The sequence below is a fragment of the Oncorhynchus tshawytscha genome, linkage group LG12 (genome assembly GCF_018296145.1).
Source record: "Oncorhynchus tshawytscha isolate Ot180627B linkage group LG12, Otsh_v2.0, whole genome shotgun sequence".
NCBI lineage: Eukaryota > Metazoa > Chordata > Actinopteri > Salmoniformes > Salmonidae > Oncorhynchus > Oncorhynchus tshawytscha.
The window spans coordinates 746,243-768,584 of record NC_056440.1 but is presented as its reverse complement, the minus strand read 5'-3'; the positions used below and the strand labels follow the sequence as shown (position 1 = coordinate 768,584).

Below are 22,342 nucleotides of genomic sequence, written 5' to 3'. Positions count from 1 at the left end.
TGTTTCTGTGTTCTCTGTAGTCCTGACTGAGGATGTGTTCTCTGTAGTCCTGACTGAGGATGTGTTTCTGTCTCTGTAGTCCTGACTGAGGATGTGTTTCTGTGTTCTCTGTAGTCCTGACTGAGGATGTGTTTCTGTTCTCTGTCCTGAGTCCTGAGTCCTGACTGATGTGTTTCTGTCTCTGTAGTCCTGACTGAGGATGTGTTTCTGTCTCTGTAGTCCTGACTGAGGATGTGTTTCTGTCTCTGTAGTCCTGACTGAGGATGTGTTTCTGTGTTCTCTGTAGTCCTGAATGAGGATGAGGATGTGTTTCTGTCTCTGTAGCCCTGACTGAGGATGTGTTTCTGTGTTCTCTGTAGTCAAGAATGAGGATGTGTTTCTGTCTCTGTAGTCCTGACTGAGGATGTGTTTCTGTCTTCTCTGCAGTCCTGACTGAGGATGTGTTTCTGTGTTCTCTGATGTCAAGAATGAGGATGTGTTTCTGTCTCTGTAGTCCTGACTGAGGATGTGTTTCTGTCTCTGTAGTCCTGACTGAGGATGTGTTTCTGTCTCTGTAGTCCTGACTGAGGATGTGTTTCTGTGTTCTCTGTAGTCCTGACTGAGGATGTGTTTCTGTGTTCTCTGTAGTCCTGACTGAGGATGTGTTTCTGTCTCTGTAGTCCTGACTGAGGATGTGTTTCTGTCTCTGTAGTCCTGACTGAGGATTTGTTTATGTGTTCTCTGTAGTCCTGACTGAGGATGTGTTTCTGTCTCTGTAGTCCTGACTGAGGATGTGTTTCTGTCTCTGTAGTCCTTACTGATGATGTGTTTCTGTGTTCTCTGTAGTCCTGAGTGAGGTAGTCCTGACTGAGGATGTGTTTCTGTCTCTGTAGTCCTGATTGAGGATGTGTTCTCTGTAGTCCTGACTGAGGATGTGTTTCTGTGTTCTCTGTAGTCCTGACTGAGGATGTGTTTCTGTCTCTGTAGTCCTGACTGAGGATGTGTTTCTGTGTTCTCTGTAGTCCTGACTGAGGATGTGTTTCTGTGTTCTCTGTAGTCCTGACTGAGGATGTGTTTCTGTGTTCTGTAGTCCTGACTGAGGATGTGTTTCTGTGTTCTCTGTAGTCCTGACTGAGGATGTGTTTCTCCTGTAGTCCTGACTGAGGATGTGTTTCTGTCTCTGTAGTCCTGACTGAGGATGTGTTTCTGTCTCTGTAGTCCTGACTGAGGATGTGTTTCTGTTAGTCTGACTGTGTCTCTGTAGTCCTGACTGAGGATGTGTTTCTGTCTCTGTAGTCCTGACTGAGGATGTGTTTCTGTCTCTGTAGTCCTGACTGAGGATGTGTTTCTGTCTCTGTAGTCCTGACTGAGGATGTGTTTCTGTGTTCTCTGTAGTCCTGACTGAGGATGTGTTTCTGTGTTCTCTGTAGTCCTGACTGAGGATGTGTTTCTGTCTCTGTAGTCCTGACTGAGGATGTGTTTCTGTCTCTGTCCTGACTGAGGATGTGTTTCTGTGTTCTCTGTAGTCCTGACTGAGGATGTGTTTCTGTGTTCTGTAGTCCTGACTGAGGATGTGTTTCTGTGTTCTCTGTAGTCCTGACTGAGGATGTGTTTCTGTCTTCTCTGTAGTCCTGACTGAGGATGTGTTTCTGTGTTCTCTGTAGTCCTGACTGAGGATGTGTTTCTGTCTCTGTAGTCTCTGTGTGTCCTGAGTCCTGAGGATGTGTTTCTGTCTCTGTAGTCCTGACTGAGGATGTGTTTCTGTCTCTGTAGTCCTGACTGAGGATGTGTTTCTGTCTCTGTAGTCCTGACTGAGGATGTGTTTCTGTCTCTGACTGAGTCCTGACTGAGGATGTGTTTCTGTGTTCTCTGTAGTCCTGACTGAGGATGTGTTTCTGTGTTCTCTGTAGTCCTGACTGAGGATGTGTTTCTGTGTTCTCTGTAGTCCTGACTGAGGATGTGTTTCTGTCTCTGTAGTCCTGACTGAGGATGTGTTTCTGTCTCTGTAGTCCTGATTGAGGATGTGTTCTCTGTAGTCCTGACTGAGGATGTGTTTCTGTCTCTGTAGTCCTGACTGAGGATGTGTTTCTGTCTCTGTAGTCCTGACTGAGGATGTGTTTCTGTCTCTGTAGTCCTGACTGAGGATGTGTTTCTGTGTTCTCTGTAGTCCTGACTGAGGATGTGTTTCTGTGTTCTCTGTAGTCCTGACTGAGGATGTGTTTCTGTCTCTGTAGTCTGACTGAGGAGTCCTGAGTCCTGAGGAGGATGTGTTTCTGTCTCTGTAGACCTGACTGAGGATGTGTTTCTGTCTCTGTAGTCCTGACTGAGGATGTATTTCTGTCTCTGTAGTCCTGACTGAGGATGTGTTTCTGTGTTCTCTGTAGTCCTGACTGAGGATGTGTTTCTTTGTTCTCTGCAGTCCTGACTGAGGATGTGTTTCTGTCTCTGTAGTCCTGACTGAGGATGTGTTTCTGTGTTCTCTGTAGTCCTGACTGAGGTTTTGTTTCTGTCTCTGTAGTCCTGACTGAGGATGTGTTTCTGTCTCTGTAGTCCTGACTGAGGATGTGTTTCTGTGTTCTCTGTAGTCCTGAATGAGGATGTGTTTCTGTGTTCTCTGTAGTGCTGACTGAGGATGTGTTTCTGTGTTCTCTGTAGTCCTGACTGAGGATGTGTTTCTGTGTTCTCTGTAGTCAAGAATGAGGATGTGTTTCTGTCTCTGTAGTCCTGACTGAGGATGTGTTTCTGTCTTCTCTGCAGTCCTGACTGAGGATGTGTTTCTGTGTTCTCTGATGTCAAGAATGAGGATGTGTTTCTGTCTCTGTAGTCCTGACTGAGGATGTGTTTCTGTCTCTGTAGTCCTGACTGAGGATGTGTTTCTGTCTCTGTAGTCCTGACTGAGGATGTGTTTCTGTGTTCTCTGTAGTCCTGACTGAGGATGTGTTTCTGTGTTCTCTGTAGTCCTGACTGAGGATGTGTTTCTGTCTCTGTAGTCCTGACTGAGGATGTGTTTCTGTCTCTGTAGTCCTGACTGAGGATGTGTTTCTGTCTCTGTAGTCCTGACTGAGGATGTGTTTCTGTCTCTGTAGTCCTGACTGAGGATGTGTTTCTGTCTCTGTAGTCCTGACTGAGGATGTGTTTCTGTCTCTGTAGTCCTGACTGAGGATGTGTTTCTGTCTCTGTAGTCCTGACTGAGGATGTGTTTCTGTAGTCCTGTTCTCTATAGTCCTGACTGAGGATGTGTTTCTGTCTCTGTAGTCCTGACTGAGGATGTGTTTCTGTGTTCTCTGTAGTCCTGACTGAGGATGTGTGTTCTGTCTCTGTAGTCTGTCTGTAGTAGTCCTGACTGAGGATGTGTTTCTGTCTCTGTAGTCCTGACTGAGGATGTGTTTCTCTGTAGTCCTGACTGAGGATGTGTTTCTGTCCTGAGTCCTGACTGAGGATGTGTTTCTGTCTCTGTAGTCCTGACTGAGGATGTGTTTCTGTCTCTGTAGTCCTGACTGAGGATGTGTTTCTGTGTTCTCTGTAGTCCTGACTGAGGATGTGTTTCTGTGTTCTCTGTAGTCCTGACTGAGGATGTGTTTCTGTCTCTGTAGTCCTGACTGAGGATGTGTTTCTGTCTCTGTAGTCCTGACTGAGGATGTGTTTCTGTCTCTGTAGTCCTGACTGAGGATGTGTTTCTGTCTCTGTAGTCCTGACTGAGGATGTGTTTCTGTCTCTGTAGTCCTGACTGAGGATGTGTTTCTGTAGTCCTGACTGAGGATGTGTTTCTGTGTTCTCTGTAGTCCTGACTGAGGATGTGTTTGTCTCTGTAGTCCTGACTGAGGATGTGTTTCTGTGTTCTCTGTAGTCCTGACTGAGGATGTGTTTCTGTGTTCTCTGTAATGCTGACTGAGGATGTGTTCTCTGTAGTCCTGACTGAGGATGTGTTTCTGTGTTCTCTGTAGTCCTGACTGAGGATGTGTTTCTGTCTCTGTAGTCCTGACTGAGGATGTGTTACTGTCTCTGTAGTCCTGACTGAGGATGTGTTTCTGTGTTCTCTGTAGTCCTGACTGAGGATGTGTTTCTGTGTCTGTAGTCCTGAATGAGGATGTGTTTCTGTCTCTGTCTGTAGTCCTGATTGAGGATGTGTTTCTGTCTCTGTAGTCCTGACTGAGGATGTGTTTCTGTCTCTGTAGCCCTGACTGAGGATGTATTTCTGTCTGTAGTCCTGACTGAGGATGTGTTTCTGTCTCTGTAGTCCTGACTGAGGATGTGTTTCTGTGTTCTCTGTAGTCCTGACTGAGGATGTGTTTCTGTGTTCTCTGTAGTCCTGACTGAGGATGTGTTTCTGTGTTTCTGTGTTCTCTATAGTCCTGACTGAGGATGTGTTTCTGTCTCTGTAGTCCTGACTGAGGATGTGTTTCTGTCTCTGTAGTACTGACTGAGGATGTGTTTCTGTTTCTGTAGTCCTGACTGAGGATGTGTTTCTGTCTCTGTAGTCCTGATTGAGGATGTGTTCTCTGTAGTCCTGACTGAGGATGTGTTTCTGTAGTCCTGACTGAGGATGTGTTTCTGTCTCTGTAGTCCTGACTGAGGATGTGTTTCTGTGTTCTCTGTAGTCCTGACTGAGGATGTGTTTCTCTCTGTCCTGACTGAGGATGTGTTTCTGTCTCTGTAGTCCTGACTGAGGATGTGTTTCTGTGTTCTCTGTAGTCCTGACTGAGGATTTGTTTCTGTCTCTGTAGTCCTGACTGAGGATGTGTTTCTGTGTTCTCTGTAGTCCTGACTGAGGATGTGTTTCTGTTTCTGTAGTCCTGAATGAGGATGTGTTTCTGTGTTCTCTGTAGTGCTGACTGAGGATGTGTTCTCTGTAGTCCTGACTGAGGATGTGTTTCTGTGTTCTCTGTAGTCAAGAATGAGGATGTGTTTCTGTCTCTGTAGTCCTGACTGAGGATGTGTTTCTGTCTCTGTAGTCCTGACTGAGGATGTGTTTCTGTGTTCTCTGTAGTCCTGACTGAGGATGTGTTTCTGTCTCTGTAGTCCTGATTGAGGATGTGTTCTCTGTAGTCCTGACTGAGGATGTGTTTCTGTCTCTGTAGTCTGACTAGTCCTGTAGTCCTGAGAGGATGTGTTTCTGTCTCTGTAGTCCTGACTGAGGATGTGTTTCTGTAGTCCTGACTGAGGATGTGTTTCTGTCTCTGTAGTCCTGACTGAGGATGTGTTTCTGTATTCTCTGTAGTCCTGACTGAGGATGTGTTACTGTGTTCTCTGTAGTCCTGACTGAGGATGTGTTTCTGTGTTCTCTGTAGTCCTGACTGAGGATGTGTTTCTGTCTCTGTAGTTCTGACTGAGGATGTGTTTCTGTCTCTGTAGTCCTGACTGAGGATGTCTTTCTGTGTCTGTAGTCCTGAATGAGGATGTGTTTCTGTCTCTGTAGTCCTGATTGAGGATGTGTTTCTGTCTCTGTAGTCCTGACTGAGGATGTGTTTCTGTCTCTGTAGTCCTGACTGAGGATGTATTTCTGTCTCTGTAGTCCTGACTGAGGATGTGTTTCTGTGTTCTCTGTAGTCCTGACTGAGGATGTGTTTCTTTGTTCTCTGCAGTCCTGACTGAGGATGTGTTTCTGTCTCTGTAGTCCTGACTGAGGATGTGTTTCTGTGTTCTCTGTAGTCCTGACTGAGGTGTTTCTGTCTCTGTAGTCCTGACTGAGGATGTGTTTCTGTCTCTGTAGTCCTGACTGAGGATGTGTTTCTGTGTTCTCTGTAGTCCTGACTGAGGATGTGTTTCTGTGTTCTCTGTAGTCCTGACTGAGGATGTGTTTCTGTGTTCTCTGTAGTCCTGACTGAGGATGTGTTTCTGTCTCTGTAGTCCTGACTGAGGATGTGTTTCTGTCTCTGTAGTCCTGACTGAGGATGTGTTTCTGTGTTCTCTGTAGTCCTGACTGAGGATGTGTTTCTGTCTCTGTAGTCCTGACTGAGGATGTGTTTCTGTCTCTGTAGTCCTGACTGAGGATGTGTTTCTGTCTCTGTAGTCCTGACTGAGGATGTGTTTCTGAGTCCTGATGTGTTTCTGTCCTGACTGAGGATGTGTTTCTGTCTCTGTAGACTGAGGATGTGTTTCTGTCTGTAGTCCTGACTGAGGATGTGTTTCTGTGTTCTCTGTAGTCCTGACTGAGGATGTGTTTCTGTCTCTGTAGTCCTGACTGAGGATGTGTTTCTGTCTCTGTAGTCCTGACTGAGGATGTGTTTCTGTCTCTGTTCCTGACTGTGTGTTTCTCTGTAGTCCTGACTGAGGATGTGTTTCTGTCTCTGTAGTCCTGACTGAGGATGTGTTTCTGTGTTCTCTGTAGTCCTGACTGAGGATGTGTTTCTGTGTTCTCTGTAGTCCTGACTGAGGATGTGTTTCCTGAGTCCTGACTGAGGATGTGTTTCTGTGTTCCTGACTGAGGATGTGTTTCTGAGTCTGACTGAGGATGTGTTTCTGTGTTCTCTGTAGTCCTGACTGAGGATGTGTTTCTGTGTTCTCTGTAGTCCTGACTGAGGATGTGTTTCTGTGTTCTCTGTAGTCCTGACTGAGGTGTTTCTGTCTCTGTAGTGACTGAGGATTTCTGTTTCTGTCTCTGTAGCCCTGACTGAGGATGTGTTTCTGTGTTCTCTGTAGTCCTGACTGAGGATGTGTTTCTGTGTTCTCTGTAGTCCTGACTGAGGATGTGTTTCTGTCTCTGTAGTCCTGACTGAGGATTTGTTCATGTGTTCTCTGTAGTCCTGACTGAGGATGTGTTTCTGTCTCTGTAGTCCTGACTGAGGATGTTTTTCTGTGTTCTCTGTAGTCCTGACTGAGGATGTTTTTCTGTGTTCTCTGTAGTCCTGACTGAGGATGTGTTTCTGTCTCTGTAGTCCTGACTGAGGATGTGTTTCTGTCTCTGTAGTCCTGACTGATGATGTGTTTCTGTGTCTGTAGTCCTGACTGAGGATGTGTTTCTGAGTCCTGATGAGGATGTGTTTCTGTCTCTGTAGTCCTGACTGAGGATGTGTTTCTGTGTTCTCTGTAGTCCTGACTGAGGATGTGTTTCTGTGTTCTCTGTAGTCCTGACTGAGGATGTGTTTCTGTAGTAGTCCTGACTGAGGATGTGTTTCTGTGTTCTCTGTAGTCCTGACTGAGGATGTGTTTCTGTCTCTGTAGTCCTGACTGAGGATGTGTTTCTGTCTCTGTAGTCCTGACTGAGGATGTCCTGACTGAGTCCTGATGTGAGGATGTGTTTCTGTCTCTGTAGTCCTGACTGAGGATGTGTTTCTGTGTTCTCTGTAGTCCTGACTGAGGATGTGTTTCTGTCTCTGTAGTCCTGACTGAGGATGTGTTTCTGTCTCTGTAGTCCTGACTGAGGATGTGTTTTTGTGTTCTCTGTAGTCCTGACTGAGGATGTGTTTCTGTGTTCTCTGTAGTCCTGACTGAGGATGTGTTCTCTGTAGTCCTGACTGAGGATGTGTTTCTGTGTTCTCTGTAGTCCTGACTGAGGATGTGTTTCTGTCTCTGTAGTCCTGACTGAGGATGTGTTTCTGTCTCTGTAGTCCTGACTGAGGATGTGTTTCTGTGTTCTCTGTAGTCCTGACTGAGGATGTGTTTCTGTGTTCTCTGTAGTCCTGACTGAGGATGTGTTTCTGTGTTCTCTGTAGTCCTGACTGAGGATGTGTTTCTGTGTTCTCTGTAGTCCTGAATGAGGATGTGTTTCTGTCTCTGTAGTCCTGACTGAGGATGTGTTTCTGTGTTCTCTGTAGTCCTGACTGAGGATGTGTTTCTGTGTTCTCTGTAGTCCTGACTGAGGATGTGTTTCTGTCTCTGTAGTCCTGACTGAGGATGTGTTTCTGTCTCTGTAGTCTCTGTAGTCTGTCTCTGTAGTCCTGATGAGGATGTGTTTCTGTCTCTGTAGTCCTGACTGAGGATGTGTTTCTGTCTCTGTAGTCCTGACTGAGGATGTGTTTCTGTGTAGTCCTGACTGAGGATGTGTTTCTGTCCTGTAGTCCTGACTGAGGATGTGTTTCTGTGTTCTCTGTAGTCCTGACTGAGGATGTGTTTCTGTGTTCTGTAGTCCTGACTGAGGATGTGTTTCTGTGTTCTCTGTAGTCCTGACTGAGGATGTGTTTCTGTCTCTGTAGTCCTGACTGAGGATGTGTTTCTGTCTCTGTAGTCCTGACTGAGGATGTGTTTCTGTTCTGTAGTCCTGACTGAGGATGTGTTTCTGTCTCTGTAGTCCTGACTGAGGATGTGTTTCTGTAGTCCTGACTGAGGATGTGTTTCTGTCCTGAGTCCTGACTGAGGATGTGTTTCTGTGTTCTCTGTAGTCCTGACTGAGGATGTGTTTCTCTGTTCTCTGTAGTCCTGACTGAGGATGTGTTTCTGTCTCTGTAGTCCTGACTGAGGATGTGTTTCTGTGTTCTCTGTAGTCCTGACTGAGGATGTGTTTCTGTGTAGTCCTGTGAGGATGTGTTTCTGTCTCTGTAGTCCTGACTGAGGATGTGTTTCTGTGTTCTCTGTAGTCCTGACTGAGGATGTGTTTCTGTGTTCTCTGTAGTCCTGACTGAGGATGTGTTCTGTGTTCTCTGTAGTCCTGAATGAGGATGTGTTTCTGTCTCTGTAGTCCTGACTGAGGATGTGTTTCTGTCTTCTGTAGTCCTGACTGAGGATGTGTTTCTGTGTTCTCTGTAGTGTTTCTGTCTCTGTAGTCCTGACTGAGGATGTGTTTCTGTCTCTGTAGTCCTGACTGAGGATGTGTTTCTGTCTGTAGTCCTGACTGAGGATGTGTTTCTGTGTTCTCTGTAGTCCTGACTGAGGATGTGTTTCTGTCTCTGTAGTCCTGACTGAGGATGTGTTTCTGTGTAGTCCTGACTGAGGATGTGTTTCTGTCTCTGTAGTCCTGACTGAGGATGTGTTTCTGTCTCTGTAGTCCTGACTGAGGATGTGTTTCTGTTCTCTGTAGTCCTGACTGAGGATGTGTTTCTGTCTGTAGTCCTGACTGAGGATGTGTTTCTCTGTAGTCCTGACTGAGGATGTGTCTCTGTAGTCCTGACTGAGGATGTGTTTCTGTCTCTGTAGTCCTGACTGAGGATGTGTTTCTGTCTCTGTAGTCCTGACTGAGGATGTGTTTGTCTCTGTAGTCCTGACTGAGGATGTGTTTCTGTAGTCCTGACTGAGGATGTGTTTCTGTCTCTGTAGTCCTGACTGAGGATGTGTTTCTGTGTTCTCTGTAGTCCTGACTGAGGATGTGTTTCTGTGTTCTCTGTAGTCCTGAATGAGGATGTGTTTCTGTGTTCTCTATAGTCCTGACTGAGGATGTGTTTCTGTGTTCTCTGTAGTCCTGACTGAGGATGTGTTTCTGTCTCTGTAGTCCTGACTGAGGATGTGTTTCTGTCTCTGTAGTCCTGACTGAGGATGTGTTTCTGTCTCTGTAGTCCTGACTGAGGATGTGTTTCTGTCTCTGTAGTCCTGACTGAGGATGTGTTTCTGTCTCTGTAGTCCTGACTGAGGATGTGTTTCTGTCTCTGTAGTCCTGACTGAGGATGTGTTTCTGTGTTCTCTGTAGTCCTGAATGAGGATGTGTTTCTGTCTCTGTAGTCCTGACTGGGGATGTTTTTCTGTCTCCGTAGCCCTGACTGAGGATGTGTTTCTGTGTTCTCTGTAGTCCTGACTGAGGATGTGTTTCTGTGTTCTCTGTAGTCAAGAATGAGGATGTGTTTCTGTCTCTGTTGTCCTGACTGAGGATGTGTTTCTGTGTTCTCTGTAGTCAAGAATGAGGATGTGTTTCTGTCTCTGTAGTCCTGACTGAGGATGTGTTTCTGTGTTCTCTGCAGTCCTGACTGAGGATGTGTTTCTGTGTTCTCTGTAGTCCTGACTGAGGATGTGTTTCCTGTAGTCCTGAGGGATGTGTTTCTGTCTCTGTAGTCCTGACTGAGGATGTGTTTCTGTCTCTGTAGTCCTGACTGAGGATGTGTTACTGTCTCTGTAGTCCTGACTGAGGATGTGTTTCTGTGTTCTCTGTAGTCCTGACTGAGGATGTGTTTCTGTGTTCTCTGTAGTCCTGATTGAGGATGTGTTCTCTGTAGTCCTGACCGAGGATGTGTTTCTGTCTCTGTAGTCCTGACTGAGGATGTGTTTCTGTCTCTGTAGTCCTGACTGAGGATGTGTTACTGTCTCTGTAGTCCTGACTGAGGATGTGTTTCTGTGTTCTCTGTAGTCCTGACTGAGGATGTGTTTCTGTCTCTGTAGTCCTGACTGAGGATGTGTTTCTGTCTCTGTAGTCCTGACTGAGGATGTGTTTCTGTCTCTGTAGTCCTGACTGTCTCTGTAGTCCTGATTGAGGATGTGTTTCTGTCTCTGTAGTCCTGACTGAGGATGTGTTTCTGTCTCTGTAGTCCTGACTGAGGATGTATTTCTGTCTCTGTAGTCCTGACTGAGGATGTGTTTCTGTGTTCTCTGTAGTCCTGACTGAGGATGTGTTTCTTTGTTCTCTGCAGTCCTGACTGAGGATGTGTTTCTGTCTCTGTAGTCCTGACTGATGATGTGTTTCTGTCTCTGTAGTCCTGACTGAGGTTTTGTTTCTGTCTCTTTAGTCCTGACTGAGGATGTGTTTCTGTCTCTGTAGCCCTGACTGAGGATGTGTTTCTGTGTTCTCTGTAGTCAAGAATGAGGATGTGTTTCTGTCTCTGTAGTCCTGACTGAGGATGTGTTTCTGTCTTCTCTGCAGTCCTGACTGAGGATGTGTTTCTGTGTTCTCTGATGTCAAGAATGAGGATGTGTTTCTGTCTCTGTAGTCCTGACTGAGGATGTGTTTCTGTGTTCTCTGTAGTCCTGACTGAGGATGTGTTTCTGTCTCTGTAGTCCTGACTGAGGATGTGTTTCTGTGTTCTCTGTAGTCCTGACTGAGGATGTGTTTCTGTCCTGTAGTCCTGACTGAGGATGTGTTTCTTCTCTGTAGTCCTGACTGTATGTGTTTCTGAGGATGTTTTCTCTGTAGTCCTGACTGAGGATGTGTTTCTGTCTCTGTAGTCCTGACTGAGGATGTGTTTCTGTCTCTGTAGTCCTGACTGATGATGTGTTTCTGTGTCTGTAGTCCTGACTGAGGATGTGTTTCTGTCTCTGTAGTCCTGATTGAGGATGTGTTCTCTGTAGTCCTGACTGAGGATGTGTTTCTGTGTTCTCTGTAGCCCTGACTGAGGATGTGTTTCTGTGTTCTCTGTAGTCCTGACTGAGGATGTGTTTCTGTGTTCTCTGTAGTCCTGACTGAGGATGTGTTTCTGTCTCTGTAGTCCTGACTGAGGATGTGTTTCTGTCTCTGTAGTCCTGACTGAGGATGTGTTTCTGTCTCTGTAGTCCTGACTGAGGATGTCTTTCTGTGTCTGTAGTCCTGACTGAGGATGTGTTTCTGTGTTCACTGTAGTCCTGACTGAGGATGTGTTTCTGTCTCTGTAGTCCTGACTGAGGATGTGTTTCTGTCTCTGTAGTCCTGACTGAGGATGTGTTTCTGTGTTCTCTGATGTCAAGAATGAGGATGTGTTTCTGTCTCTGTTGTCCTGACTGAGGATGTGTTTCTGTGTTCCCTGTAGTCAAGAATGAGGATGTGTTTCTGTCTCTGTAGTCCTGACTGAGGATGTGTTTCTGTGTTCTCTGCAGTCCTGACTGAGGATGTGTTTCTGTCTCTGTAGTCCTGACTGAGGATGTGTTACTGTCTCTGTAGTCCTGACTGAGGATGTGTTTCTGTGTTCTCTGTAGTCCTGACTGAGGATGTGTTTCTGTGTTCTCTGTAGTCCTGATTGAGGATGTGTTTCTGTAGTCCTGACTCTGTAGTCCTGACTGAGGATGTGTTTCTGTCTCTGTAGTCCTGACTGAGGATGTGTTTCTGTCTCTGTAGTCCTGACTGAGGATGTGTTTCTGTGTTCTCTGTAGTCTGACTGAGGATGTGTTTCTGTCTCTGTAGTCCTGATTGAGGATGTGTTCTCTGTAGTCCTGACGGAGGATGTGTTTCTGTCTCTGTAGCCCTGACTGAGGATGTGTTTCTGTCTCTGTAGTCCTGATTGAGGATGTGTTTCTGTGTTTCTGTGTTCTCTGTAGTCCTGACTGAGGATGTGTTTCTGTCTCTGTAGTCCTGACTGAGGATGTGTTTCTGTCTCTGTAGTCCTGACTGAGGATGTGTTTCTGTCTCTGTAGTCCTGACTGAGGATGTGTTTCTGTCTCTGTAGTCCTGACTGAGGATGTGTTTCTGTCTCTGTAGTCCTGACTGAGGATGTGTTTCTGTCTCTGTAGTCCTGACTGAGGATGTGTTTCTGTCTCTGTAGTCCTGACTGAGGATGTGTTTCTGTCTCTGTAGTCCTGATTGAGGATGTGTTCTCTGTAGTCCTGACTGAGGATGTGTTTCTGTGTTCTCTGTAGTCCTGACTGAGGATGTGTTTCTGTGTTCTCTGTAGTCCTGACTGAGGATGTGTTTCTCTGATGTGTTTCTGTCTCTGTAGTCCTGATTGAGGATGTGTTTCTGTCTCTGTAGTCCTGACTGAGGATGTGTTTCTGTCTCTGTAGTCCTGACTGAGGATGTGTTTCTGTCTCTGTAGTCCTGACTGAGGATGTGTTTCTGTGTTTCTCTGTAGTCCTGACTGAGGATGTGTTTCTGTCTCTGTAGTCCTGACTGAGGATGTGTTTCTGTGCTCTCTGTAGTCCTGAATGAGGATGTGTTTCTGTGTTCTCTATAGTCCTGACTGAGGATTTGTTTCTGTGTTCTCTGTAGTCCTGACTGAGGATGTGTTTCTGTCTCTGTAGTCCTGACTGAGGATGTGTTTCTGTGTTCTCTGTAGTCCTGACTGAGGATGTGTTTCTGTCTCTGTAGTCCTGACTGAGGATGTGTTTCTGTCTCTGTAGTCCTGACTGAGGATGTGTTTCTGACTCTGTAGTCCTGACTGAGGATGTGTTTCTGTGTTCTCTGTAGACATGAGTGAAGATGTGTTTCTGTGTTCTCTGTTGTCCTGAATGAGGATGTGTTTCTGCGTTCTCTGTAGTCTTGAATGAGGATGTGTTTTTTTGTTCTCTGTAGTCCTGACTGAGGATGTGTTTCTGTGTTCTCTGTAGACCTGAGTGAGGATACGTCGGGGGACCACTCCGGTGGGGAGAATGGTGGTGGTAGCGGCAGTGAGAAGGACCAGGACCCTAGCAGCTCCCCCGAGGGCTCCAAGCCTTCCTGCTTCACTCCCGAGCCCCCGGACACCCCAAACCAGGCCGAGGAATGTCGCTACAGCTTCCCCCATCCCCTTCCCAGCCTCCCTCTCCCCCTAGCCTTCCCCAAGACCTGCAGCACCTCTCCAGAGCCCAAGGCAGACAGCCCCACTAAGGGTTACCCCGGTGTTGGGGCAGGGGGGCTGCCAGTGGACCACAGCCTGGTGATTGAGGGCCTGTCTGGGTCAGTCTCCCTTCCCTTCAACCTGCGAGCCAACCGGCCACCCCTGGAGGTGCTGAAGAAGATCTTCCCGTCCCACAAGCCCCCGGTGCTGGAGCTGATCCTGCAGGGGTGTGGAGGGGACCTGGTGGGGGCCATCGAGGTGCTGCTGTCCAGCCAGGCCCAGGAGGCCAGGGGGGGTCACCCCCACCCCGACACCCTGGTCCTTCCCTCTAATAGCCACCTCCTCGATCACCCCCTGGGGTCCTACCACTCTCTGGCCTCCGCCGCTAAGTGGTCTGTGGGCTCTGCTTTCAGGGTGCCTGAGTCTCTGCGCTTCTCGTCTGACTCGTCGTCCGGCCCCCTGGCCCTACACCCCGGGTCTTTCCCCCATCCCCCCCGCTACCCCTTGATGCTGAGGAACTCTCTGACACGCGGCGGCCAGGTCGGACCCTTCTGCAACGACGTGACGCTGTGGAACACCATGACACTGCAGCAGCAGTATCAACTCAGGTCAGCTCAGTACGTCTCTCCTTTCTCCTCCACTGGCGTCTTCCAACGCTCTCCGCTCCTCTCCTCTTCCTCCTCCTCCTCTCCGCTCCTCTCCTCCTCCCGCCCCCAGGAAGAGCACCGTCTCTCCCAGCTGGAGGAGGGCTGCCACCCTACCCCCATCCCCCCCACCCCCGGGGCCAAACAGACCCTCTACACTCATGAGGAGGAGTACGAGGACCGCTCCGACTCCTCCGACTCACGAATTCTCAACTCCTCCACCTGAACCTCCTGAACCACCCAAACCTATGGGTTATATCTCTATACCTGAACCAATGAAACAATGAACCTGTGGGTTATATCTCTATACCTGAACCAATGAAGCAATGAACCTGTGGGTTATATCTCTATACCTGAACCAATGAAACAATGAACCTGTGGGTTATATCTCTATACCTGAACCAATGAAACAATGAACCTGTGGGTTATATCTCTATAACTGAACCAATGAAACAATGAACCTGTGGGTTATATCTCTATACCTGAACCAATGAAACACTGAACCTGTGGGTTATATCTCTATAACTGAACCAATGAAACAATGAACCTGTGGGTTATATCTCTATACCTGAACCAATGGAACAATGAACCTGTGGGTTATATCTCTATACCTGAACCAATGAAACACTGAACCATGCCGCACTGGTTACTTAAGCACCAAAAATGTATTGTGAACGAATCTTTAATGTGAATAATGCAAGAGTGGGTATCAAGACAGGTTGTTGTCTTGAACTGAACTTTGTCACGCAGCCATCGGCCCCCCTACAGGTAATGTAGCTGAATGTTAGGTCGTAACATTATCTCTCTGCAGGTAATGTAGCTGAATGTTAGGTCGTAACATTATCTCTCTGCAGGTAATGTAGCTGAATGTTAGGTCGTAACATTATCTCTCTGCAGGTAATGTAGCTGAATGTTAGGCCGTAACATTATCTCTCTACAGGTAATGTAGCTGAATGTTAGGTCATAACATTATCTCTCTGCAGGTAATGTAGCTGAATACTAGATCGTAACATTATCACATGGATATGACCAAAAAGAATGAATTTAAAATGATGGGATAGATCACATAGATCACGTGTTTGTGAATGTTCATCTCTTTCCAGACACTATGCATGTGAATAATATGTCCTTGATGTTAAGATCTGATGCATGTCAAGATTATTAATAAACATAGGTGATAATAGCAAAACATTGTGTCCTCGTTATTTCCAAAATGATAATATACATTGGTGCAAATTGGTTGCTATACTAAATGAATGGTATACTATAATGTAGTTTAATGTAGAATAACCCACAAGAGTAGGGATCATCAACTAAATTCAGCTGTGGGACGATTTGTACTGGAGCGGATGGTCGGGTGCCGGAACATAATGACAAATCATTTGCAAATTGACTGCAAGAATCCCAAACAGATATGTTAGACTAAAACATCATTATTTGAAAACTTGCTTACATTTGTATACAATCACGTGTCTCTGTACTATGGGTGGGAATACACTTCGGAACAGATTTCTTCAATTAAAATCTCTTGGAGATGATTTGCTGGTGTTTTTACAGTCTTTTATGTCCAACATTGAAAATTCCACTTTTTTAAGGAACTTATCTGTCGGCATGGAAATGTACAGTTGAAGTCGAAAGTTTACATACACTTAGGTTGAAGTCATGAAATCTCATTTTTCATCCACTCCACAAATTTCTTGTTAAACAAGCTATAGTTTTGGCTAGTCGGTTAGGACATCTACTTTGTGCATGACACAGGTAGTTTTTCAAAAAATTGTTTACAGAAGTGTACCTCCACTAAGTTGACTGTGCCTTTAAACAGCTTGGAAAATTCCAGAAAAGTATGTCATGGCTTTCGATAGGCTAATTGTCATCATTTGAGTCAATTGGAGGTGTACCTGTAGATGTATTTCAAGGCCTACCTTCAAACTCAGTGCCTCTTTGCTTTGCATCATGGGAAAATCAAAAGAAATCAGCCAAGACCTCAGAAAAAAATTGTAGACCTCCACAAGTCGGGTTCATCCTTGGGAGCAATTTCCAAATGCCTAAAGGTACCACATTCATCTGTACAAACAATAGTACGCAAGTATAAACACCATGGGAAAACACAGCTGTCATACCGCTCAGGAAGGAGATGCGTTCTGTCTCCTAGAGATGAACGTACTTTGGTGCGAAAAGTGCAAATCAATCCCAGAACAACAGCAAAGGACCTTGGGAAGATGCTGGAGGAAACAGGTACAAAAGTATCTATATCCACAGTAAAAATGAGTCCTATATCGACATAACCTGAAGGCCGCTCCATGGACTTTACAGTGTCCCAGAACTTTTTGGAGTTAGAGCTACAGGATGCAAATTTCTGCCTGAAGAAGCTGGCCTTGGCTTTCCTGACTGACTGCGTGTATTGGTTCCTGACTTCCCTGAACAGTTGCATATCGCGGGGACTATTCGATGCTATTGCAGTCCGCCACAGGATGTTTTTGTGCTGGTCGAGGGCAGTCAGGTCTGGAGTGAACCAAGGACTGTATCTGTTCTTAGTTCTGCCTTTTTTGAATGGAGCATGCTTATCTAAAATGGTGAGTAAGTTACTTTTAAAGAATGACCAGGCATCCTCAACTGACGGGATGAGGTCAATATCCTTCCAGGATACCCGGGCCAGGTTGATTAGAAAGGCCTGCTCGCAGAAGTGTTTTAGGGAGCGTTTGACAGTGATGAGGGGTGGTCGTTTGACTGCGGATCCGTAGCGGATACAGGCGGTGAGGCAGTGATCGCTGAGATCCTGGTTTAAGACATCGGAGGTGTATTTGGAGGGCCAGTTGGTCAGGATGACGTCTATGAGGGTGCCCTTGTTTACAGATTTAGGGTTGTACCTGGTGGGTTCCTTGATGATTTGTGTGAGATTGAGGGCATCTAGCTTAGATTGTAGGACTGGCGGGGTGTTAAGCATATCCCAGTTTAGGTCACCTAACAGAACAAACTCTGAGGCTAGATGGGGGGCGATCAATTCACAAATGGTGTCCAGGGCACAGCTGGGAGCTGAGGGGGGTCGGTAGCAGGTGGCAACAGTGAGAGTCTTATTTCTGGAGAGAGTAATTTTTAAAATGAGTAGTTCGAACTGTTTGGGTATGGACCTGGAAAGTATGACATTACTTTGCAGGCTATCTCTGCAGTAGACTGCAACTCCTCCCCCTTTGAGAGATCTATCTTGACGGAAAATGTTATAGTTGGGTATGGAAATCTCAGAATTTTTGGTGGCCTTCCTAAACCAGGATTCAGACACGGCAAGGACATCAGGGTTAGCAGAGTGTGCTAAAGTAGTGGGTAAAACAAACTCAGGGAGGAGGCTTCTGATGTTGACATGCATGAAACCAAGGCTTTTTCGATCACAGAAGTCAACGAATGAGGGTGCCTGGGGACATGCAGGGCCTGGGTTTACCTCCACATCACCCGCGGAACAGAGGAGGAGTAGTATGAGGGTGCGGCTAAAGGCTATCAAAACTGGCCACCTAGAGTGTTGGGGACAAAGGATAAAAGGAGCAGATTTCTGGGCATGGTAGAATATATTCAGGGCATAATGCGCAAACAGGGGTATGGTGGGGTGTGGGTACAGCGGAGGTAAGCCCAGGCACTGGGTGATGATAAGATAGGTTGTATCTCTGGACATGCTGGTTGTAATGGGTGAGGTCACTGCATGTGTGGGAGGTGGAACAAAGGAGGTATCAGAGGTATGAAGAGTGGAACTAGGGGCTCCATTGTAAACTAAAACAATGCTAACTAACCTGAACAACAGTATACAAGGCATATTGACATTTGAGAGAGACATACAGCGAGGCATACAGTAATCGCAGGTGTTGATTGGGAGAGCTAGCTAAAACAGTAGGTGAGACAACAACAGCTAATCAGCTAGCACAACAACAGCAGGTAAAATTCGCGTTGACTAGGCAGAGGGGTCGGATTAACTACACACAGAGCCTGAGTGCGGCTGGGGCCAACAGATAAAACATAAACAAACAGAATGGAGTACCGTGATTAATGGACAGTCCAGCAGGCATCAGCTATGTAGCCAAGTGATCACAGTGTCCAGCAGGCATCAGCTATGTAGCCAAGTTTACAGCAAGGATCCAGTGGAGTATTGGGCTCTAGCCGTGTATGAGTGGGGTTCGGGTGAACAGCTGAGTAGGCCGGGAAGTGGGCCTCAGGGATAGCTTCAGTACTGCGTGCAAGCTAGCTGTGAAGATCAGAAGTAGTGGTCCAGGGATTACGGCAGGAATCCGGCATTGTTGTGGAGAGACAGTAATCCAGGCAAAAAAAAACTGGCTGGCTGTGCAGAAGGTAAAAGCCGCTAGTAGTGGCTAACAATGACTAAATAGCTTGTAGCTAGTTAGCTGGTTAGCTTCTGGAGGTTCTTGAATGTGTTCTAAAAATAAAAAATAATAGCGATTCCGTATCACATTGGGTGAGGCCGGTTACCGGAAGGTATAATCGAATTAAAAATCGAAAAGAGATTGAAAATAAATATGGGTCCGGTGAGTGGTTGGGCTAGCTGGGGACACGGCAATTCAGACAGTTAGCGGGCCTGTACTAACAGTTAGTAGGCCGGGGCTAAATAAGCTAGCAGTTAGCAGACCGGGGCTAAACAAGCTAGCTGTTAGTAGACCGGGGCAGGCTAGCAGTTAGCAGGCCGAATTAGCAAGCAAGCAGATAGCAAGGGCTAGAATGTTAGCCTTTGGGGGACGTCGCGATGGGGTTAAGTCTGTTTTATGCCTCTTCATGCGGTGACATCGATAGACCGGTCGTGGGTCCGGATATTATAGCCTAGGAGTATGCTTCAGTGGTAGCACAGGAGCTCTGGCCGGGCTAGCTTCCAGCTAAGTGGATGGAAACGCTAGCCAGGAGTAGTCATCCGGGGTTGCGGTTAGCTAGTTGTGAAGATCCAGATGAAAATGTTCCGTTTGCGGTGGGAATCCGGGGATAAAAATAATAGGTCCGTTATGCTCTGGTTAGAGTCGCGTTGTTCGAACTGGCGAGAGCTTTCCGAGCTAAAGGTTAGCTGATGACCGCTAGCAATGGTTTGCTGACTGATAGCTGGTAGTTAGCTGGCTAGCTTCAGTTGAGGGGTTCCAGATCCGAAGTAAATATAAATACTTCAGAAGAAAAAAAAGCAGATCCACGCTACATTGGGTGAGGCGGGTTGTAGGAGAGTATTTAGATGTTGAGGTTTAGCAAAATATTTTAAAAGATATGCGAAGAAAAATATGTAAAAACGATATATACAAGGGACACGACAGGACAAGACGTCTGACTGCTACGCCATCTTGGATTCATGATGTTCTTCTAGAATTAAGATAATGATGTGGTTGATGGCAGATGGTCTTGCTGAATGTTGATAATGATGTAATTGGTGGGAAATTGTCTTCTAGTATGTAGAAAAGTATGTAGTTGATGGGATATTGTCTTCTAGAATCTAGCTAATGATGTAGTTGTTTAGAGATGGTCTTCTAGAAACTTGGTAATGTTGTAATTGTTGCTAATTTGGTTTTCTAGAAAAGGCTAATGATGTTGGTGATGGCAGATCGTCTTCTAGAATCTATGTAATGATGTAGTTGATTTGAGATGGTTTTCTAGAAAATACATAACGATGCAGTTGATGGGAGATGTTCTTCTAGAATCTCTAAATTGATGTAGGTGTTTAGAAATGGTTTCTAGAATCTAGATGATAATGTAGATGATGGAAGATGGTCTTCTAGAATCTAGATAATGATCTAGGTGAAGGGAGATTGTTTTCTAGAATCTAGCTGTTGATGTAGTTGATGGGAAATTATCTAATTTAATCTAGATGTTGATGTAGTTGTTGGGAGATGGTTTTCTAGAAATGGCTAATGATATAGGTAATGGTAGATTGTCTTGTCGAATCCAGGTGATTATGTAGTTGATATCAGATTGTCTTCCTGAAAGTAGATGATGATGTAGTTGACGGCAGATTGTCTTCCTGAATGTAGATAATGACGTAAATGATGGGTGAAGGTCTTCAATCTACAAGGTGGTGTAGCTTTTATTCGTCACGGTGCTGTCCTCGTTCTTCCATCCACTGATCTCGTACTGATGGTTTTGTGATATTATGCTCTCTTGGGGCTGAATGATGGTAATGGTGAATCTGAAAAAAGTTCTCCATCCATTGTCATTCCTTGTTCAGAGGTAGAACACACCTGCATTAGACAACAACAAAAAATATTCAACAAGCAGGACGCACAGGGCGTACTTCAGACACACAACAAGGCCAAAACCCCAGTCATTGGCAAGAGAAAGAGACACAGGTACAGAGGACATTGAGCGGGGTGCCTCCTAAGGATCCGCCGACGTCGAATGGGAAATCTGCCTTTACCGTCAGTACTACTTCCCAACATACAATCATTGGACAATAAAATGTACGATCACAAATATCCTACCAACGGGACATCAAAAACTGTAACATCTTATGTTTCACCGAATCGTGGCTGAATGACGACATGGACATTCAGCTAGCGGGATATACGCTGCACCAGCTAGATAGAACAGCACACTAAGACGAGGGTGGGTGGTATGTGCATATTTGTAAACAACAGCTGGTGCACGAAATCTAAGGAAGTCTCTAGATTTGGCTCAAATGAAGTACAGTATCTAATGATAAGCTGTAGACCACATTATTTGCCAAGAGAGTTTTCATCTACATTTTTCGTGGCTGTTTATTTACCATCACAGACGGATGCTGGCACAAAGACCGCACTCAGTCAGCTGTATAAGGAAATAAGCAAACAGGAAACCGTTCACCCAGAGGCGGCGCTCGTAGTGGCTGGGGTCTTTAATGCAGGGAAACTTAAATCAGTTTTACATCATTTCTATCAGCGTGAAAAATGCGCAAACAGAGGGGGGGGGATTTTAGATCACCTGTACTACGCACACAGAGACATGTACAAAGCTCTCCCTCGCACTCCATTTGGCAAATCTTCCCACAATTATATCCTCCTGATTCCTGCTTACAAGCTAAAATGAAAGCAGGAAGCACAAGTGAATCGGTCTATAAAAAAGTGGTCAGATGAAGCAGATGCTAAACCACAGGACTGTTTTGCTAGCACAGACTGGAATATGTTCTGAGATTCTTCCGATGGCATTGAGGAGTACATCACATCAGTCACTGGCTTTATCAATAAGTGCATTGAGGACGTCGTCCCCACAGTGACTGTACGTACATACCCCAACCAGAAGCCATGGATTACAGGCAACAGTCGCACAGAGCTAAAGGGTAGAGCCGCCTCTTTCAAGATGCGGGACTCTAACCCGAAAGCTTATAAGAAATCCTGCTATGCCCTCCGACGAACCATCAAACAGGCAAAGCGCCAATACAGGACTAAGATTGAATTGTACTACACCGGCTCGTCTTATGTGACAGGGCTTGCAAACTATTACAGACTACAAAGGGAAGCACAGTCGCGAGCTACCCATTGACATGAGCCCACCAGGTGAGCTAAATCACTTCGATACTCGCTTCGAGACATGCAACACTGAGGCATGCATTAGAGCATCAGCTGTTCCGGATGACTGTGTGATCCCCCTCTCCATAGTCGATGTGACTAAAACAGGTCAACATTCACAAGGCCGTGGGGCCAGATGGATTACCAGGACGTGTGCTCTGGACATGTGCTGACCAACTGTCCCTGATTGAGTCTGTAATAACAACCTGTTTCAAGGAGACCACCATAGTCTATGTGTCCAAGAACACTAAGGTATACTGCCTAAATTACTACAGACCCGTAGCAATCACATCCGTAGCCATGAAGTGCTTTGAAAGGCTGGTCATGGCTCCCATTAACACCCTTATCGCAGAAACCCTAGACCCACTCCAATTTGCAGACCGCCCAAACAGATCCACAGATGACGCAATCTCTATTGCACTCCACACTGCCCTTACCCACCTGGACAAAAGGAACACCTATGTGAGAATGCTATTCATTGACTACAGCTCAGTGTTCAACACCATAGTGCCCTCAAAGCTCATCAATAAGCTAAGAATCCCGGGATTGAACACCTCCCTCTGAAACTGGATCCTGGACTTCCTGACAGGCCGCCCCCAGGTGGTGAGAGTAGGCAGCAACACATCCGCCACGCTGAACCTCAACACAGGGGCCCCTAAGGGGTGAGTGCTTAGTCCCCTCCTGTACTCCCTGTTCACCCACGACTGTGTGGTCAGGCACGACTCCAACACCATCATTAAGTTTGCAGATGACACATCAGTGGTAGGCCTGATCACCGACAACGATTAGATAGCCGATAGGGAGGAGGTCAGAGACCTGGCCGGGTGGTGCCAGAATAACAACCTATCCCTCAACGTAACCAGGACTAAGGAGATGACTACAAGAAAAGGAGGACCGAGTACGCCCCCATTCTCATTGA

General features: G+C 46.2%; 1 protein-coding gene across 1 annotated transcript in view; it reads left to right on the top strand.

Annotated features, from left to right (window-relative positions):
* dmrt3a (doublesex and mab-3 related transcription factor 3a) overlaps positions 1–14,144 on the top strand; it is a 73,553-nt gene extending 59,409 nt beyond the window's left edge. Inside the window, exon 2 of the mRNA XM_042331123.1 lies at positions 13,066–14,144. Coding sequence (XP_042187057.1) covers positions 13,066–14,144 — 1,079 coding nt within the window. The remainder of the gene's footprint in view (positions 1–13,065) is intronic.
* Positions 14,145–22,342: the final 8,198 nt, after the last annotated feature.